Source organism: Salvia miltiorrhiza, chromosome 7 (genome assembly GCF_028751815.1).
Source record: "Salvia miltiorrhiza cultivar Shanhuang (shh) chromosome 7, IMPLAD_Smil_shh, whole genome shotgun sequence".
Lineage (NCBI taxonomy): Eukaryota > Viridiplantae > Streptophyta > Magnoliopsida > Lamiales > Lamiaceae > Salvia > Salvia miltiorrhiza.
Window position 1 is genome coordinate 8,054,206 of NC_080393.1, and position 18,805 is coordinate 8,073,010.

Below are 18,805 nucleotides of genomic sequence, written 5' to 3' on the forward strand. Positions count from 1 at the left end.
TATTTGTCCCAATTTATGAACGTTAATTAGAGACCTATTTGCACAAAATATAACGTCAAGACTTATTTGTTTTTGGGTGTAAAACTTTGGTGAGTGTAATATATTGGTTCTTAATCCTAACTAATAAATAATTCTTCGAGAAATAAGGATTAGACGATGTTGAGTTTCAACAAGATAAAACAAATAGATGGGAAGATGGTGTACGTGGCGGTGAAAAATCGGCGAGATATAAGGTAAGCTCCGGACATGCAGCCAAGCTATTTCTCTGACTTCCATCTTCGGCTCTGATTGTCTTTTCGTCAAGTCTGATACAAGGCTTTTTGCAATGCAATAGCTATTAAATTTAGAAATCGACGTAAATGAATTATGGCGAAATAGGCGTAATAGAAAGAGCATAATATTATTCATATTCGACAAACATTTTTCCTAAATGATAATCTTTTTATAGGCGTTGGAGTTAAATGACACAGAAATGATGAAATTGTGAGTATGACTTCCAAATATTTGACCAAAACACATTTTAGAAGCACTTGATTTTTATTTTATTTTACTAACTCTCATAAGCAAAATGACGCACTTTAAAAACAAGTAAGCAGTAAACATTGAGATTAATTAAGTGCTGTTTATTGATTTATAAGTTTATGGCCAAGGAAATATTATGTCATCTGTTTTTGATCTCATAATCGTGCAATCTCCATAATAATAATAATAATAATATCTAGTTAGTAGCTGCATCTGTATAGTTGGTAGTTGGGGCAGTAGCATGGCAAAAATGTTAAATCATGTATGAAAGCAGATATTCTTGTAATATGCATCTACCAATCAAAATTCAAAAGAAAAAAATCCCTCACTTGCCGATCATCCTTTTATATTTTGTTCTTTACTACTTATCTTGTCGTCTCGTTTCCGGAGGCTATGAATTATTTACTCTATCAACATTTTTTTTTCCGTCAATCAATGATGCTATTGTAATAGTGTTATGCGATTTTATATATTTTAATTTATTTATTTCGTTTGCCACAGAGATTATTTGATCTTCTATTTGTTGCTATCTAGATTGCAAGTTGTTCCATATATGATACTTCATCTGTTCCACTCTAATAGGCTCACTTTTTTTCGATACGAAAATTAATAAATTTATTTTAAAAGGAGGAAAATGGTGTACGTGTTCCACACTAATTAAGTATATTTTTTTTATTCAAAATAGAAAACAAATCTATTATAATGGGACGTCTCAAAAAGGAAAACGTAAAATGGGACAAAGTGAGTACTATATACTATCATTCCATAAATTTTTTCCATGATCACGCGATTCGGCTCTCGCCTGTGAGTTACATCATCATATCTTTGTTGCCAATAATTAATCAGATTAGCTCATTGTGTGCAATTTCCTACTTATCATATCCGTCCACCAATTCGTGTCTTAATTTTTTATTTAGCTTCGGATCGTATTGTTGTATGGTGCAACATGTTACACAATAGATTTTGTAAATTTTTTTTAATCAATAAAAGTTCAAATCGGGTCAATTTGCATGAGAATGTTATATTTTTATATTGTCTTCAAGTATTATTTTACTAAATGCTCTAGTCAATGGTATAACTCTTAAGTACTAGACTACTACTAATTGGCTACTTACATAGTTATATGACCTCGTAAGTTTAATTGAAAAAAATAATTCTCAATTTCACCAATTGTAATATAAATATAAGAGTTTTTTATCAATAAAAATTGTCAAGGCAAACCAAAATTCTTATTATAACCATGGAGAAGCTTATTATCCCAATTTATTTATAAAGAAAGTAAAACGAGCGGAATGAAATTAAATTAAAAAAAAAGTTAAAAACAAATAAAAATTTCGGGACACTTTTGCTATTATTATTCAGAATATTGGGGTTTAATTTGAAATACCCAAAAGTACAGGGAGCCTTTTGCAATTTTTCCAAAGTCTCTGTCGACTTCTCACACCTGACCTGACCTGTTGACAAGCATTTCTACTCTTCGAAGCAGCTCAGCTCGTCATCAAGAATCACGCAAAAAAAAAATCTCACAGACAATTCGCCAAACATCTTGCGGCCATGAATCTATACGGACTCGATAGCTCGCTCTTCGAATTTGGCTTCAACGACCCATCTCTCATCGAGTCGATTTCGAGCTCCCACTCGATGATCACCGATAGAAGATACATAGAGAGAGAGGAAGATAATTTACTCAAACTTTCGAATTCAATCTTGAAAAATATCAAGAGGGCTAGCAGTCCGCCAAAGCACCGTCACGACGGCACTTCGCCGCTGCCTCTCGGAATGGATTGGAGCCCTCCTCCTCGCAATTGGGTAATGTTATAGTATGCTGCTGAATTTTCATTAGGAATATGAAATCTTGTTATCTGTAGCGCAGATGATGTGTTTTACATGGGTTAGGTAGTGATATTTGAAATGATTGCGTTGTCAGACCAAATTTGGATGGATAGTAGTGTTGTTATGCTTTTAAGTTTATATGATAAAATATGATATGATTTTTTATTTTATTTTTTTGAGGTAAATTCTTACTTTTTGTTGTTCTTTTGATGTGTGATAGTGACTCTTCTCCACACACACGCACGCACACACACTGACACATATATGTGTGGTGATTGAGGCAATGGTAAGAAATATGATGTTACTATTATTTATCTTTTCCCCAGATGTTGTGCCTGTAATGATGTTAGCTGTTCTGTATTCTGCATTATTGCTTCGCTTTTAATTCAAATCTTACATGGTAAACACCATGTTTGGATACCTTATTTTACCCCCCACAACACAAGGTCTATTGCTTTCAATCGTTTAAGAACATGACTTTAATTATGACACTGGTGGCTTCTTCCTCGGGAAATTCATGAATATGCCTCCCACCGTGGCTTGGCTGAAATTTATTGTTCAGTTATTGTTCTACTAGAAGGACTACCTCATTCTGATGACTAGGTTGATTACACTCAATCTTTATGGACTTCTAGAAAAGCTAAACATGCTTGCTGGATTAACCAAATCAAGGTTTCTGCTACTTTTTAGAATCAAGAAATGATTCATACACCTGATTCTGCATCAAATTTGTGCCCATTATGTTCGTTTTTGGTAAATTATGGCATACCTAAAATTGATCGTTTACTGTTTCTGTAATTGCATGAATTCCTGTTTTTTCAATGTAGGGTGGGGTGAACACAATATGGCCTCATGATTTCCATACAGGATGGAGTTATTGTGTCACAGTTCCTTCATGGAGCATGTTAGCTGAATCAAGAGGCTCTGAACTTGTAGTGGTAAAAGATATTTATTTAGCTTCTTTTATTGTTGTGTAGATCTTTTTATAGCATACAGCTATGCTTCGATGTCTCGTAATATTTTGGTTATGTAATAATTGTATTTAAACTTATGTTACCGTCCATTGTAACATAAGACTAAAAGATGTTTTAATTACTTGAAATGTGCTCAGACTAGTTTCTTGTTTACCCACTTCATTCCTCGTCTTCATCTATCTTTCCTGTCCTTATTCATTTATCTTCCTGCACTTCATCTTCACTCACCCGCATCCCAGCTCGACCTCCCAACTCCGACATACATAGCAAAGAAAAGGAGATGCTGCTCAATTATGTTGAGTAGAAATATTTGTCTTTGTCAAGTTTTTGATTATTTGGCAAAAGTAAGATAGGTCTTCGATGGATAGTAGATACAGCCAGTTTTGCTATACCAAGAAGATCATGCATGTATTAGAAGCTGGGAATTTCGTTCCTGTTTTAACATTCCTACACCACAGTTTTACAGGGTTCAAGTTGGTTTGCAGTCGCCCGAAGGAGCTACCTCCACACGTGGAGTGTTGAGGAGATTTAGTGATTTCTTAAAGCTGTCATCTGATGTGAGTTACATTTATTCAAGATTGCTTATGGGGCAACTAACTAAAATCTCGTAATTAGACTATAACATTCATTTTTATCTTTATTATTGGTATATTTTGGGTAGTGCTCAATAATCTTTTGTTTGATGATGCTTCCAATGAGAACAGCACAAACTGTGACATTTTTCATTGTCTTCTCCAGCTGAAGCAGTCCTTCCGCAATAAAAAGTTTCCCCCTGCCCCTCCAAAGGGGCTTCTGAGAATGAAGAACAGAACACTTTTGGAGGAAGTGCGTAAATTCTACATTCTGTCTTTTGCTGCTCGTATGCAATCTCTAAATTTATCTGACACTGATAAATACTTTCTAGCCCTTTCTGTTTTATAATGAACAAATCTGAAATGATGTCGACAGATGTTTTTATGGGCTCGATGTACAAACTTGCATGGGTGTCTTCAGATTTGGAAGGAGACACTCTTATAACCATTTTTGTTGTTTAAACCCACTAAATAAGCTTGCAACAACATAGATTAGTCAAGTTATTCTGTTGTTCATAATTGTCTAGTACTTCCTTAACCTCACAAGAACACAAGGTAAAATACTTCAAGAAATGTGATTGCGTATTTTTTTTAGAATATTTTCCAAGCAGTAATACGCATGTGAGGCAGTGAATATGTTGTTTCCTGAATTGCTGTCAGATAAAACATGTTAATTTGTTATTTTGTGTTGACGTGAATCACTAAAACAACATTGGTGGTTACTTATTTTATCACTTTGATCACAGCGTAGGTGTTTTTTGGAAGAATGGATGTCACAGGTACTCTCAGATATTGATGTCTCAAGAAGTGTTCCCGTAGCATGCTTTCTTGAATTAGAAGCAGCTGCCAGGTCATGTAATGCATCTCCCTGCTCATCATAGAAATTATATATAAGCTTTTTCTGCTTCGAAGTAATAGTGTAATACACATATATCCTTTCTTCGTGTTGCATGGATCTTTAGTTTTCATTCGAAGCTCATCTAGCTATACTGACCTTTCAGCATTCCGGGAGTCAAGTCATGATGAGGTAGGTTTGAGTTGCAAAAGCAGCAGTTCATCAGATCCAATTTCAAGCCAGAATGACATTTCTGTGGCTCCTGGCACTTCAGCATGGGCATCAAACAGTGGAAGCGGGTCTACTAGTGAAACATCTGAATCTCGATCAGATCTGTATGTGAAGGATAACTACTCTGAATCTGATGAGGGAAATCCAGTCCTTGAAAACAATTCTGTGAGTCCTGTAGAAGCTACCGTAAATGAGGCCTTCTCTGAAAATAATAATGCTACCCTCTCCAAAGAGTTTGGTGAAGGGAAGGAAGAAAAAAATGTGCATAAGCCATTTAATGGAAGAATTAACTTGGATAAAATTCACACATGTCTCTCATCTACTCTGTCACACCATCATGATAGTGTTGAAAATCGCCCTGACCAAGAAAACTTAGCAACAGTTAGCCATCCTAAAGGTTTGTCAAGAGAAATCCCCCAGGGATGCACAACTTCTGCGGCAGCAAATGAAAATTCTACTTCATGGGACGTTCACCAAGACAATGGTAAATCATCTAAATTCTCTGGAAGTGTTGAAACTTCAGCAGCCATAGACACACTTGACATCTCAGATATGCAAGTTAAACCTGATACACTGGTGGTTCTTCCATTAGATGAGCAGCAGAAGGTGAGCAGGCTTCTGACTAACATGCAACAACGGTTAGTCACATCAAAAACTGATATAGATGATCTTATAGCAAGATTAAATCAAGAGGTTGCTGTAAGACTGTATCTTACCACTAAGGTGTGTTCAGTGTTTTCATATTTGCCTTTCCTATTTCTGTATTGAATTTAATTTAAGTACTCTCAACTCATGTCTAATAAATTGTCTGCTCAGTAGGTAGATGAGCGGTGCCTCTGTTCACATAACATGTTGCATAAAATTATTTGAACTCTAAGTTGCATAATAATTAATAACATGAAAAGTGTTATGAACTTGGGAACAACGAGAAATGCACGTCATGGTGGATGAAGAGTCTTATGTGATCAGATTTGATTATGTTGATCCTTGTGTGTTACCATTAGTTAGAAACATCCCAATAAAAACATTGTAAAGAGAGTCTTATGTGGTCCCATTTGATTATGTTGATCCTTGTTTGTCACCACTAGTTAGAAACATCCCAATTAAAACATTGTACTCCCTCCATCCCCCATAAGTATGCATAGGTGCTTCCGGCACATGTTTTAATGAAAAGTTGTTTAGAGTATTGATAGTGGAAAAAGGGTCCCACATTAAGGGTATTGTTAAGTAGATTGTGGGTAAATAAGTGTAAGTTACAAGGGTAAAATTGTTCAAATTATATATGGGGTAGAGTCCAAAAATAGGGTGTGCATAAATATCCCCCCACGTATCAAAAAGAAAAGAGGGATGGAGGGAGTATATTATATCTGAATGCCCTACGAAGTTCAAGAAACTGAAGATAAGCTATTATTATTGTCATCTTTTACAGGTCAAAGATTTGGAAACTGAACTTGAATCTTCAAAGCAGATTGGCAAAGAAAATCTCGAGCAGGCACTTTCTATTGAGAGGGAAAGATTTACGCAGCTACAGTGGGATATGCAGGAATTGAGAAGAGAGGGCATGGAGATGGAGTTAAGGATGAAAGCAGAGCAGGTTCGCATTTGTTCTTGTGCACAACTTGTTCCAATTTCCATTTTTAGGAAAGTTAGTAGTAATTTGACTAATCTCAGGATGAAAAGGTTCATATTGAAGAGGAAAAAGCTTCAATCATTAAAGAGAAGGAAGCATTGCGGTTAGAGTTGGATTCTGCTAGAGAGCAGCTAAAAAATCTGCAGAAATTTAACGAAGAGGCAGACTTAAAATCAAAATCAGATGTTAAACTTCTTGTGAAGGAGGTTAAATCACTTCGAACTTCTCAATCAGAACTGAAGCAGGAGTGCGACAGAGTGTCAAATGAGAGGATAGAATTGAAGGTAATTTTTTATTTAGTTATACTATAGTTTTTAAATTTATGTGTAAAACAAATGGTAACTTCGATACAAAATCTAATGTCGCTCTAAAAGAATTACTGGATAGCTAGAACAGATATGTTGCAGTGAGAGCACATTGAGAGAATTTGCATCTTAACTTAATATGCTCAAACTATGATTAAGGCCTACCCCTTACCATTTTCAATTGATTCCTGAATCACTGTTTTCCATTGCATATGTTGACTGTCGTGGTCTTCTGTGACCTTGGTCTCATTAATGCTACCCTTGATGCAAAATAATGGATAATGCTGATATTCTTCTCAATAGACAAGCCTACAAAAGGAAAGGGCGAAAAGGGATTGTATTGATGCTGCCAACAGAAAGTTGCTGCATGAATGTGAAATTCTTCGTAGTCGGCTCAAAGAATGCGGGGCTAAGTTTCTGGTTGAGCAAGAATATAAGTTAAAGATGGAGTCGCCACCTGATGCTATGGATGTACTAGCAACTTCTGAAAACCGTATTAGTCTTCTTCTGGCAGAGGTAATATCATGACCAACTGCACTCTGTTCAGATGATTGGAGAAATGAACTGCTACTTAACTTATATTAACGATGTATGTCACTAAACAGGCACAACTCCTTGCACAAGAAGTTGCCACTCCAGTATCGAGTGACCTGATGACGATAGATGATGAATTGAGGAAGATGCTGACAGATGTTTTTATCGACAACGCCATTTTGAGGAAACAGGCAAATTCCATTATACACTGCGCTTTAGATGCAACTCATACATCTCCCAAAGAGGATGATGCGCCTTCCAGAACAACTGTAATCAGCAAATTTTTCGATTTATGATGTAATTAAGACTGTTTCTGTCCATAGCGAAAGCAGATTGCAGATCCATATGCATATAATGCTGAGATATCTTAAGTAAGAGTTGATTCTCTCTACTACTGTAAATGGAAGATAATGCGTTTGTGCCTTCAAGATGCTCCGCAGAAATTCATTAAATAATGTATTTGTTGCCCATTTGTAGTTCATACATTTGGTGGGAAATTACACTTTAATACCCAAATTATTGATAGTTTCATCATTATGTTCCGATCAAAAGGAAATACTAACAATTAGACACCCTAACTATCAAATGTTTAATGATTCTTAGAATTAAATTTTCGACGATGAAAATCCTACATGGCACACCAGATGTGCCACAAGTTGAGCTCGATTTTAATTAAATAAATTAAAAATGAACCTCCAAGGGCTTGATGCCAACTCATTTTGTCATCAAATGACAACTTTTTATGCCAAGTTACATAAATTTATTTTCATCACCAAAAATGTTTTCTGATGCAGAGGTTCAGCATGAAATTAACGTAATGCTGGAGAAAATAATTCCAAAACAAAAAAAAGGTGTAGTTTACTAGTCTCCTACTCGATAAAGTTACAATGAATTTGGGTATTTAGTATGAAAACAACAATGACATCTAATATGAACAACACAAGAAAATAAAAAACGACGTCGTTAGCATAGAAGGGAGAATTACAAGTGCAAATGTGATTTGTCAATACAGAAATGGCATCCTTCTCTGAGCATCACAATCTGTAATTTGGAGCTTGGTGGCCACTAGTCTCTTAGAGCCAGAAACCGAAACAAGCTTGAGCACAAGAGCCTACTTATCTGCGCCGCCAAACATACCCATCATATCCTTGGAAGAACCCATCTGCTTCATCAAGCTTTGTAAGCCGCCCATGCCGCCAATCTGTTTCAGCATCTGGGGCGGAAGGACTTTGCTCATGTGCTGTGCGTTCATGTTTCGCGAAAGTGCACTCATGTCTCCTTTCTTTGGGATCTTAAGACCCTTCATCTTGCTCCAAATCTTGGCCAGCCGCTTGTACTCTTCCAACATTTCCATTACATCCCTTATAGGACGACCACACCCTCTTGCTATCCGTATGATACGGGATTCATTCATGAGTTTTGGGTTGGAGCTGTCCAACTCTGTAATAACTTTTTTGGTAAGTTTATGCAATATAGCTTGATTCATGTATGAGTATTTTATAATGAAATTATGGACTAGCAAACACCTAAACATAACCCCATGCCATAAATACTTGCCTTCATTAGTCATCGAGTCCATCATTGTCATATATCTTTTAATCTTTGCCTGGCTTTCCTTTTCACGGCCCTTGGGCATCAACTCTTGACTAAATCCTGGAAGCATAGAGAATACCTTCAAACAAGAATACGTGTGTTGGTAAGTTCGCAACTACTACAAAAGTTTATCCAGTACAAAGCACTGTGTATAAAGAAGCATTAAGAACAAAAGACCATAAAAGAACCATGGCAGATGAATACCTTTTTATGACCATATATATGTCCAATTCAAACGAGAACCTACACTAGTTTTTTCTTACCCATAGTATGTATTATTGTAAGTAAAAAAATATGCAAGCTAAGTAAATTAATCATGTATTTATTGTGTATCCACACAATGCAAGGAGCATTTTTCATTTTAGAGTAACAAAGCAAGATGCATTATGACTAGTGATCAATTAACAGAGTTACATTGATAGACATTATTACTTCAAGTAATTGCTTTCAGGACATCCCTGGGCAGCAACATGAACTGCAGCAGTCAAAAGACTGTTGCTCAGACTTTTAGAAAAAGTGAAAATAAAAATGACAGGCACCTAAGAAAGCAGTCGTGTGGTCACAGCATAGACAACTAATAAAAATAGAGCAAGCAATTATAACTTAATTGAGATAGGTAGTCAACTAACATACCTGACCAATAGGGCCCATTTTAAGTATATTCTGAAACTGCTCGTACATGATCCTCAATGTAAAATTTCCTTCAGAGAGCTTTTGGAGAAGCTCAGGCTGTTGATCCATCGGAACAACTTCTTGAATTTTGTCCATGAAGCCAGACCAGTCACCCATACCTGTGGAAATCAATATGTTAAAATATTGCTTGTTTGAACAAAACTAGCAGCAAAATAAAAGCAACCATAATTAGGAATGTTACCTAAAAGACGGCTGACAAATGGTTTGACATCAAATATTTCGAACTCGTCCATATGTTCTCCCGTCCCAATAAATATGACTGGACTTTTTGTTGCTGCAACCCTGTAAATAGAGTAAAGGATCAAGACATATTCCACAAGATAGCATATAATTGTTGTCTGCAGGTCAGAAATTTTTTCTTTATTGTACAAATGAGCAATAATCAATTGCATGAAGAAACTCCAAGGACCTAAAAGGCTAAAAGTAGCGGCATAACATCACTATGTCACCAAATTACATGTGCAACTTAATGTTAGACACAAATCCAACTCGTTTAGCTCGAAGGTTGGAACCATTCCATCTCCACTCAGAAATGGTGGAGAGAGCAGCACTAAATGGTTCTGCTAAACAAATATTTCTGTGACTTTAATTTCATTATCTGTATTTCCAAACACTATAAAGCAGCTTTCAGAAATAAAAAATATCTTTAACTAACTCAGATTCACTCCTCTACTGCGCTACATATTGCCCTTGGTTTCTACTATTGTAAAACTAAAATCTAATAAACATAACTATCCAACACCACGGTACCTATCATAACTTTTAACCCTAAAATATACACATGATACCATCATGAATCTGTTGGCCCAAATTTTATCATGGAAGACCGGGCAAATTTTACCAACAACAAATTATGGTCTCCTAAGTTATATACAAGCAGAGCCAATAGACCCCATACCAAGTAAAAAATTCTCTACCCTTCCACGAATTATGGTGGACCAGCATGCGACGCGATAATTATGGTGGACCACATATCACTTTCTACTGCATCACTTAAACTAAAAAGTACACTATGTTACTTTACTACACTTACGCGCTGAGAGCACCACCTCCCTTTGCATGGCCATCCATCTTTGTGATAATCACAGCTCCAACAGGAACACTTTCCTTAAATGCTTGAGCCTGGTCAAATGCAGCTTGACCAATACTGCTATCCATAACAAATATGACAAGATCTGGTTTCTGGAATATCCAAAAGAGGAAGTCATCATTATCAAATTCGAGATCTAAATAAAAACATCAGAAAACACCATAAAGCATACCGTTGCTTCAGAAACTTGACGCATCTCCTCAAAAAGTGCTGCTTCCTGCTTGTGACGTCCACTGGTATCAACAATTATGAGGTCACAATTTTCCTTCTTAAATCTCTCAACTCCTTCTACCGCAATTCTTACAGGGTCGGACTCCGTATAGCTGTTACAGAACACATTAAATATACCAACTGGAAACAAGATTGCTTATAACTACCTGCGTAAGACTCTAACATCAAATAAAAACAAATGATACCCAATTATGGAACTAAGATTATTGCATATGTTTCTTTAGTTATACACACAAACGATACACAATATAAAATGGAGGTACAACTAAAATAATATGCTTATTGTAATATAATATTCCACCAAGTCGAGCCCAGTTTTCTTCAGGAACCTATCTTTGTGCTTTGAAAGATAAGAATAGAAACTGAAAAAGGAAAAACCATAGAAAAGTGCATAAATTAGTCTCTCTTCGCGATTGCTCAAAATATTCACAAAAAGAGTTCTAGACCATCATTGACTGAAGTGAACTTAACTTTCTAATTTGACCAACAATAACTTCAACAAGTTTGCTAGAGAGGAGAAAATTGTCACCTAATCATACATTATCCTACTTTCCTATACAAAGCCCCTACAACCACCTCGAACCCTCACATGCTAAAACCGAAAAGGGGTGATAGAAGGAAATCCTGAATTTAGTTGTTTAGTTGAAGGCCATTTTATGTCTTGTGATGAAACACCATTTAGACAACCTTATTTTTCATGGAATGAAACAGATAGTAATATCTATATACTCAGGTAATTGGGCAAACAGAAAAATGTTTTTGGTTCTTCGCCTCAGCGAGGGATATAGTAATCCATCAAATATAGATATAAATAATACCTTCCATAAAAAGGAATTTTAGCTTTTGTGGCATTCTGCTTTAACTGGTCAAAAGCACCAGCTCTAAATGTATCAGCACAAACCAAAGCTGGTTTATAACCCTTCTTTTGGTGGTAGTATGCGTACTTTGTACAGGTGGTCGTTTTCCCAGATCCTGGAATCAAGTTCAAGCCAACAAACGGTAATGCATATACATATCACAAGTGGTAATTGCAAAATATGAATGCGGATAAGATTAGCAGACTTCCAAACCAAAATAGAGCTATATACAATCTACACAGATGACTATCATGGGCATGCTCCAATGTCATGGTAGCAGCATACCTTGTAGACCAACAAACATTACAACACTAGTTTTCCCTTTCTTTGGAGTGAAAGATGGCTTCCCTGGATCCAGTATTTTACATAGCTCATTAAAAACAGCCTACAGAAAGCAAGGGAAAAAGAAAAAAAATGTAAGAACAACAGAGGCGTCTGAAAAGATAAACCAGATAGAACTGAACCTCACAGCAACATATAGAAGCTATAAAGTGGTACTACTAACATAGAGAAAGAAGCAGAAATACTTGCATAATCATGCATGGGTCAACCACATTCTTACTGACATATTCATGCATGCTTATATCCAAAAGTAAGACCAAATTTGAACAGTAAACGCCACAACACCCTCAAAGAATAAAATTTCATCAGATCAACAGTACTATCAAAATGCATTAATCAATAAAACCCTAAACCCCTTCTCGAGCCTACTCTGATATATATCAAATGGTAGATAGGAGAAATGTGATATCTTTGTAATTGAGTAGATAATATTAATATCAAGAGTTTCAAGCGTAATCACTGACAACCTCACCTTCTAATATTTCTAGTTCCCCATCCCCCTCACAGCAACAACAATGAAAACAGCAAGAGGGAGCAGAAGAAGAAAGAAATAAAATGAATTAGATAACAGATAAATAGACATAAAACAGATTCTCAGGATAGAAAAACTAATTATGTCCAAGTCCTATTTAATCGTTTCAATGTATCCTAGATTTCAATCGACGGAAGTTCACATAGTGATATAATAGACTTGAAACACTTTTTTCCTCTCCTCTAGTTTCTGCCACATTAAGCTCTCCGAGTAAGATTTCTTCCAAGCCCTTAAATCTCAAATTGGAACAGAATTCAGCGACAAAAATTCGAACTGAATTGAAAAAATCAACAGTCAATAGAACCAAAAATAAAAAAACAAACAAAAGTAAAGGCTTCACCTGTTGGATGATTTTACGTTTATTGTGGCCAGCTGCTAGATCATCGAGATTGACGATCTTCTTGATATTGGTCTGCATATCGCGAACGAGCTTGAACTGAACATCGGATTGGAGAAGCGCACGCGTGATCTCGTTTAGACAATCGTTGAGCACTTTCTCGTCAATGATAGTCGCATTGCTCATCTGTTGAAGAGCACGGGAGATGCTCCCTCCTAACTGTGCGAGCACCATCTTCGCCGATCGTGGGTGATTCAATTAGGTTTAGGGTTTAGCCTGGGTCGCCGGGAAAGAGAGAGGGAGAGAATCAGGGTGTTGTGGATTAGGGCGATATCTACAAACCAAGGCAAGGCAAGTGAGAATGAATGGATTTGGATTTTGTAATTACGATCTTTCAGAAGAATTCTTGCGACTCACTGCCTAAATATTTTTCTAAAGTTTCTACCCCTTTTCCATCTAAATAATTAATACGCTCACAATTCACATTCACATTTAAGTAATTACAAACAGATTTTTAATGTCATCGAATGGTAGTGGTTTAGGGCGATATCAACGAATCCAAACGAGTATTTGTTTTTCCTCAAAAAAAAGAAAACTTATTATACATTTTTATTTATTTATTTTCTTTGGGTTTTGTTAGGTAACAGATGATTGTTTGGTATAAATTACATTGTCCAATAAAATCAAAAGTGAGCAAAAATTATATTCTCTATGTCCCAATAAAAATAAAAATAGTTACCTTGCCATATTTATTTGTACTTCCACTATAAGTGACCCAAATTTAAAATAAAAAAGATGTGGGCTCTATTAAGCTCAAACTAATCAAAATTTGTTCACGCTAATTAGGGCCATTAAAAAAGCATTTAATAACATTAAACGTTAATGGCCACTCTCAATTAGACCATAACAATCACTTTCTTAACCTTTATGTCAAAAAAAAAATAGTCATTTTTATTGAGACGGAGGGAGTACTATGTAATCCTGTATAATTATTATTCCTTACGTTTCACTCTAATAGACTTATTTGTTTTTTGCACAGAGATTAAGAAACTTACTTTTTAGAAGGATAGTCTATATTTTTTTTTACTTAAAATGAAAAATGAGTCTATTAAAATGGAACAGATGAAATATTAATTTTATAAGTATCTCACATTATCCTATGTAATTATGTATAACTATTATTAACTTTATAAGTATTTCACATTATCTTATGTGATTTTGTATAACCATTATTAACTTTATAAGTACCTCACATTGTCATGTACACATACAAGTCCTTAGTAGAATGATTTATTTAATTTAGTTTTTTAGGGAAATTTAATTTGGTTTGTTATTCATTTAAAAGCATTTGTTTTCCAAAATTCTTTTTTGGACTCATACTTGTGTATGTCCCACTATTTTTTCGAAAATGTCTCATTTTTAAAAATAATTATATAATAATAGTCATCGTTTTAAAAACATCTTATTTATGTTCCAAATATGAAAAAAATACAATACATATATATGTATTATCTTATTTGTATCCCCAAAAAAATACAACGCCAAAAGTGTGACGTGTATTGCCGGAGCTTTGACATGGCATATACACGTGGAAACACAAAATGATTTGGCAAAAAATGATTCCAAGTCACCATCCACTTCCGACTTCCCCATCTCTCTCTATAATAAATTATTCATCGGTCCCCCGATTTGACAAATCACACAATTTGGCCCAATAGAACATAAACGAGCCCAAAAATTTGATTATAGAAGCCCATATTCCAGTTTAAGATATAACAAGTTGAATCAGTCAAGGCTGATTACTTGAGAAGGAAAAGGAGGGGGGTGACATTGGCTTGCTTCAGCCTTCAGGGATATTGTAGAGCATTTTCACACAAAAATAAACAATGAGTAATGATTCATTTTCATATCTATATACTATTTCAATGAATAGCGAGTAACATTCATTTTCACATATGTAATTTCATGAAATTGAGTAATAATTCCTTTTCATATCTAAAGTTCGGTAACCTAATGCAGCAGATTAACCAAGAAAACACGTAAAGATACGAACAACCTTTAAGAAAATTAGTAAATTAATTTAGGCCGGAAACAGCCCCAACTTATATATGGCATTATACTGATATCAAGGTTTTATACATAATCTTAGTGTTGAACATTTTGGCTTACAACCTACAGAAAACCTAGGCAGCAGTTGGTGCCCGCACACACAATAACTCAGTTCCACCAATTTATTAGAATACATCTGGATGGAAACGCCCCGGAAAGGAGTTGCTCAGCTGCGCGTGCTGCAAACGCAATGTCAATGCGTAGTTGTTTGCCTGTACGAGTGGCAACACAAACCAAATAAACCAAATACCAACATTTTGAATTTGTTAAGCATAAAACAAAATGAAGTTCAATGTATTAACCTCAAGAGTTCGCAACTGCTCCTGATACTGTGCTAACAATTGCTTTATATGCTGCACCTCTTGGTTCTTCTCATCATTTTCCTTTTGACGCTCGTGCTGGATGGCTACAGCACGCTTGAGGATGACATTATCCCGGAGAAGAACTTCGATATGTTCCTTCAGCATCAGATTTTCCTACAAGGACACAAAGATCATTGTTAACATAGCAATGGTAATGGAATTTGATTTTTTGGTTTGCATGTACTGGTACCACCAAAAGAGGAGTAATATTTTTCCAGAAATCAAAGCATATCAGGATTCAGCATCATCCTTTCCCACAGGATGTCAGAATATGGAACTGATATTTTTTCGCTGATAATTAGTTAATCCCATCTACAAAGGCAATGCAAACTTCATCTGGCATGAATATTCACATCAAATGTATGCGATTGTGAGAAATTGCCAATCTGAATGAAAGGACATGAGCTACAATTTTTTAATTAATCACATATTTATGCCAGACAGAGTATGGATCCTGACCTTATGAAAACTTTGAGCTGTCTCAACACTGGCCCGAGAGCTGATAGATTTCTCCAAACTCTCCAATATGCTGGCTGCTCGGAATCTTGCATCATCTATGCTAGAAGCATTCATCATCTCCCTCACAAATAAATCCACCCATTCTGCACCATCTGCCGGTAGGTTGTTTTGAGATTGAGGCTCCTGCAAAGGAACTGAATCCCCACCAGTTTGTGATGCAGCTGCCAATCAAATCAACCCCTATCACCACATCTTCTATACAAATTCTAAATTCTAAAAAGCATTATATAGTTAGAATGCTCCAGAACAAAAAATGGAGATGTCAAAATAATTTCAGAGAGCAATTTTTTTAAGCATACACCAGAACATGGCACAATGCTAAATGTCCACCAATGAAAATTCTCTATGAACAACATTGATTAGAGTTAGAGATCAAGCAACAGAAAATGTAACAAGCTTCAACATGCCAAGTCCTGAGACTCTGGATCTGGAACATACAATCCTTCATGTGGAGCTGCTGCTACTTGCAAAAATATATCCCTCTGTTTGACCACCAAATAAAATGTAGAATCTCCAGGTTGTTCAGCTGCTTCAGCACTTTGACTAGAATTAAAATATATTTACAATCTCCCAACAAAATATGCTCGGACATAACTAAGGGCAGCTAGACATGACCATCTGGATATATGATAAGCGTTAGATCAGCTGCAGTCTGCAGATTTAGGATTATCTTTATTGTATTAGTTTTTGGTTAGTTCATAGTTACCTTTTATTTTTCGCAGTAGTTCAATTATTTAGGGTTAAGTTATTTAGGTCAGACTCGTGGGCTCCAAGTTATTTAATTGGGCCTCAAGTCATTAGGTCTATATATAGTTCTTTACGACTTAGGGTTAATTATCTTGGGATCATTGTTTAGGGACAGCAATAGCTGTAGGGCAGAGATATTTTTCTCTGAGGGCCTCGCAGGAGGAGTTTATATATCGTATTTTTATTTTCTTTCTTATTTCTTCATCTTCATACGCCTTTACTCTATCAATAAAAGAGGGTATGGGAAGTCACATTGCTACGGCATCATCTAGGGTATTACTCTGATTTTTTTGAAAAAGAATATCTAATTTTTACATGATGTTATGGGCGTGCTCCAAGTTTTACCCATTTATTTGCCTATTTCATTTACTTTGTATACTTACATTAAAATGTGAAAAAAAATAGATTATAAGCATAATGTATATGTTCATTAAATTACACAACTATTGTCTAAGGTTTATGATAAGAGCCTCAAAAGAAAGACAATCTAAGGCAGGCTCTTGGTGCTGCCTAGGCCTAGGAAGCCAAGGTTGCCCCTCGCCACCAGCATCTGTGTAGTGATTTCTGTAACCTTGCTGTAATGCAATTGTACTTTTACGAATTGAATAAATCTGAGTCATTCATTGTGTGAGGACTTTATAAGAGGGGTTGAATAGTGGAATACAATTTTCAACTAGGACTGATCGCAGGAATAAATAAATAAATGCATCTGATTCGAGTCAATATATAATATCGGTACAAGAAAACACAAGCAATAATGCAAAGACATGTAATGTGATGCAAACATCTGTTTTCGTAACAGGGAAAATAAATTAGGGCACCGGATCGCCACATGGAATGAAAGCCAAGCATGTATCTTAAACCTAAGTATCAATCCATGCGTGCTTACATCATCTAAAGAGTAGATTCAATGTAAACAGATACCTTTGTCCATTGTTGCATTTTCTTCAGCACTTGTGCCAATCTTGTCATTCACATCATGTCCACGGCAAAACTCATGAAGTTTCTTAATAGCCAAATCCAAGTCATTGACGGACTCTTCCATAGCTTTCTCTAAAAGCTGATAAATAGTTATGAAATATAAGAGGCCACACATCTAGATTAAAAGGATATTTACAACTCATTGGGGTAAAGAAAAATCACCAATCAAATTCTACAAAAAGGCATGAAACAAAGATTAAAAGGATATTAATCATATTGCATGTTACAAGTATTCATTCACGAACAATATATATTCAAGGCATTAAAAGGTTGATTTATTATAAAATATTAGTACAAGAAGTATGATGTTAATCACTGGTACAATACCACACCACAAAAGAATGCCAACAGATTGGAAATTGAAATCAAGATTTCTGGCCAAACAATCCCAGAAGAACTTTTTCGTGCATAAATATATCCAGTAGAATGAACCAAGTAGAAATTTATATCCATAAGCCAAAACATGGAGTAAAATTCAATCACTTCAGTCATTAACACCTAGAAATCTAGATCTGTGGAAGCCTAGTACCGAATATATCCTAAACTAGTGAAAAATTCACCTGAATTTCCAGCTCAGGAAACAAAGCCTTGAGCTGATCAACCGAACTCGTTTGAACCGGCGGGGAGTACGTGAACCGGACCGGTGACGTGGACGAAGAGCATCGGAACTTCTTGTAAGCTGGCGGCGATGCAGAGTCCGGCGATGACGCCGTGGCGTCGATGTCCTCGAAGAACGACCTCTTGCCACACACAATCGCTGACATTTTTGTTGAATTAAAAGAAATTAATTATAAATTCGATTAATCTTGTGTTTCTGGAATTCAAAATGAATAGGAATTGAATCAGGAATCAGGAATTAGGGCTAGGGTTTTGGGGGTGCATCGGAGAGATTCCAAGCTTTTGCTTCAGGGTAGAGATGTACTTTCCCTCGACATCTGTTTTCCTCTTGACAAATATTCTGCGGCGGCGGAGGTGG

The 18,805-nt window shown here is 35.8% G+C and overlaps 3 protein-coding genes across 8 annotated transcripts; 1 reads left to right on the forward strand and 2 right to left on the reverse strand.

The window, feature by feature from the left end:
- The first annotated feature begins 1,765 nt into the window (after window positions 1-1,765).
- On the forward strand, window positions 1,766-7,973 carry LOC130992268 (PX domain-containing protein EREL2-like). 6 transcript variants are annotated; one of them, XM_057916827.1, is made up of 11 exons: window positions 1,766-2,331; window positions 3,183-3,293; window positions 3,788-3,886; window positions 4,068-4,154; window positions 4,648-4,756; window positions 4,903-5,451; window positions 5,560-5,690; window positions 6,397-6,561; window positions 6,639-6,881; window positions 7,206-7,418; window positions 7,508-7,973. In XM_057916827.1, the coding sequence occupies exons 1-11, from the start codon at window positions 2,077-2,079 to the stop codon at window positions 7,730-7,732; spliced, it is 2,187 nt and encodes a 728-aa protein (XP_057772810.1). In that variant the 5' UTR covers window positions 1,766-2,076; the 3' UTR covers window positions 7,733-7,973. The 6 variants fall into 6 exon arrangements, with proteins under 6 accessions (XP_057772810.1, XP_057772813.1, XP_057772814.1 ...); XM_057916830.1 differs by having other exon boundaries at window positions 6,648-6,881; XM_057916831.1 differs by having other exon boundaries at window positions 5,560-5,573.
- Window positions 7,974-8,269: 296 nt separating this feature from the next.
- Window positions 8,270-13,628, reverse strand: LOC130992269 (signal recognition particle subunit SRP54 2). The gene is made up of 9 exons (XM_057916832.1): window positions 13,115-13,628; window positions 12,186-12,285; window positions 11,862-12,015; window positions 10,985-11,135; window positions 10,756-10,904; window positions 9,904-10,004; window positions 9,663-9,820; window positions 8,994-9,108; window positions 8,270-8,876 (listed from the first exon to the last, which is right to left on the reverse strand). The coding sequence occupies exons 1-9, from the start codon at window positions 13,343-13,345 to the stop codon at window positions 8,548-8,550; spliced, it is 1,488 nt and encodes a 495-aa protein (XP_057772815.1). The 5' UTR covers window positions 13,346-13,628; the 3' UTR covers window positions 8,270-8,547.
- Window positions 13,629-15,168: 1,540 nt separating this feature from the next.
- Window positions 15,169-18,805, reverse strand: LOC130992270 (uncharacterized). The gene is made up of 5 exons (XM_057916833.1): window positions 18,390-18,805; window positions 17,773-17,908; window positions 16,042-16,262; window positions 15,523-15,696; window positions 15,169-15,432 (listed from the first exon to the last, which is right to left on the reverse strand). The coding sequence occupies exons 1-5, from the start codon at window positions 18,591-18,593 to the stop codon at window positions 15,346-15,348; spliced, it is 822 nt and encodes a 273-aa protein (XP_057772816.1). The 5' UTR covers window positions 18,594-18,805; the 3' UTR covers window positions 15,169-15,345.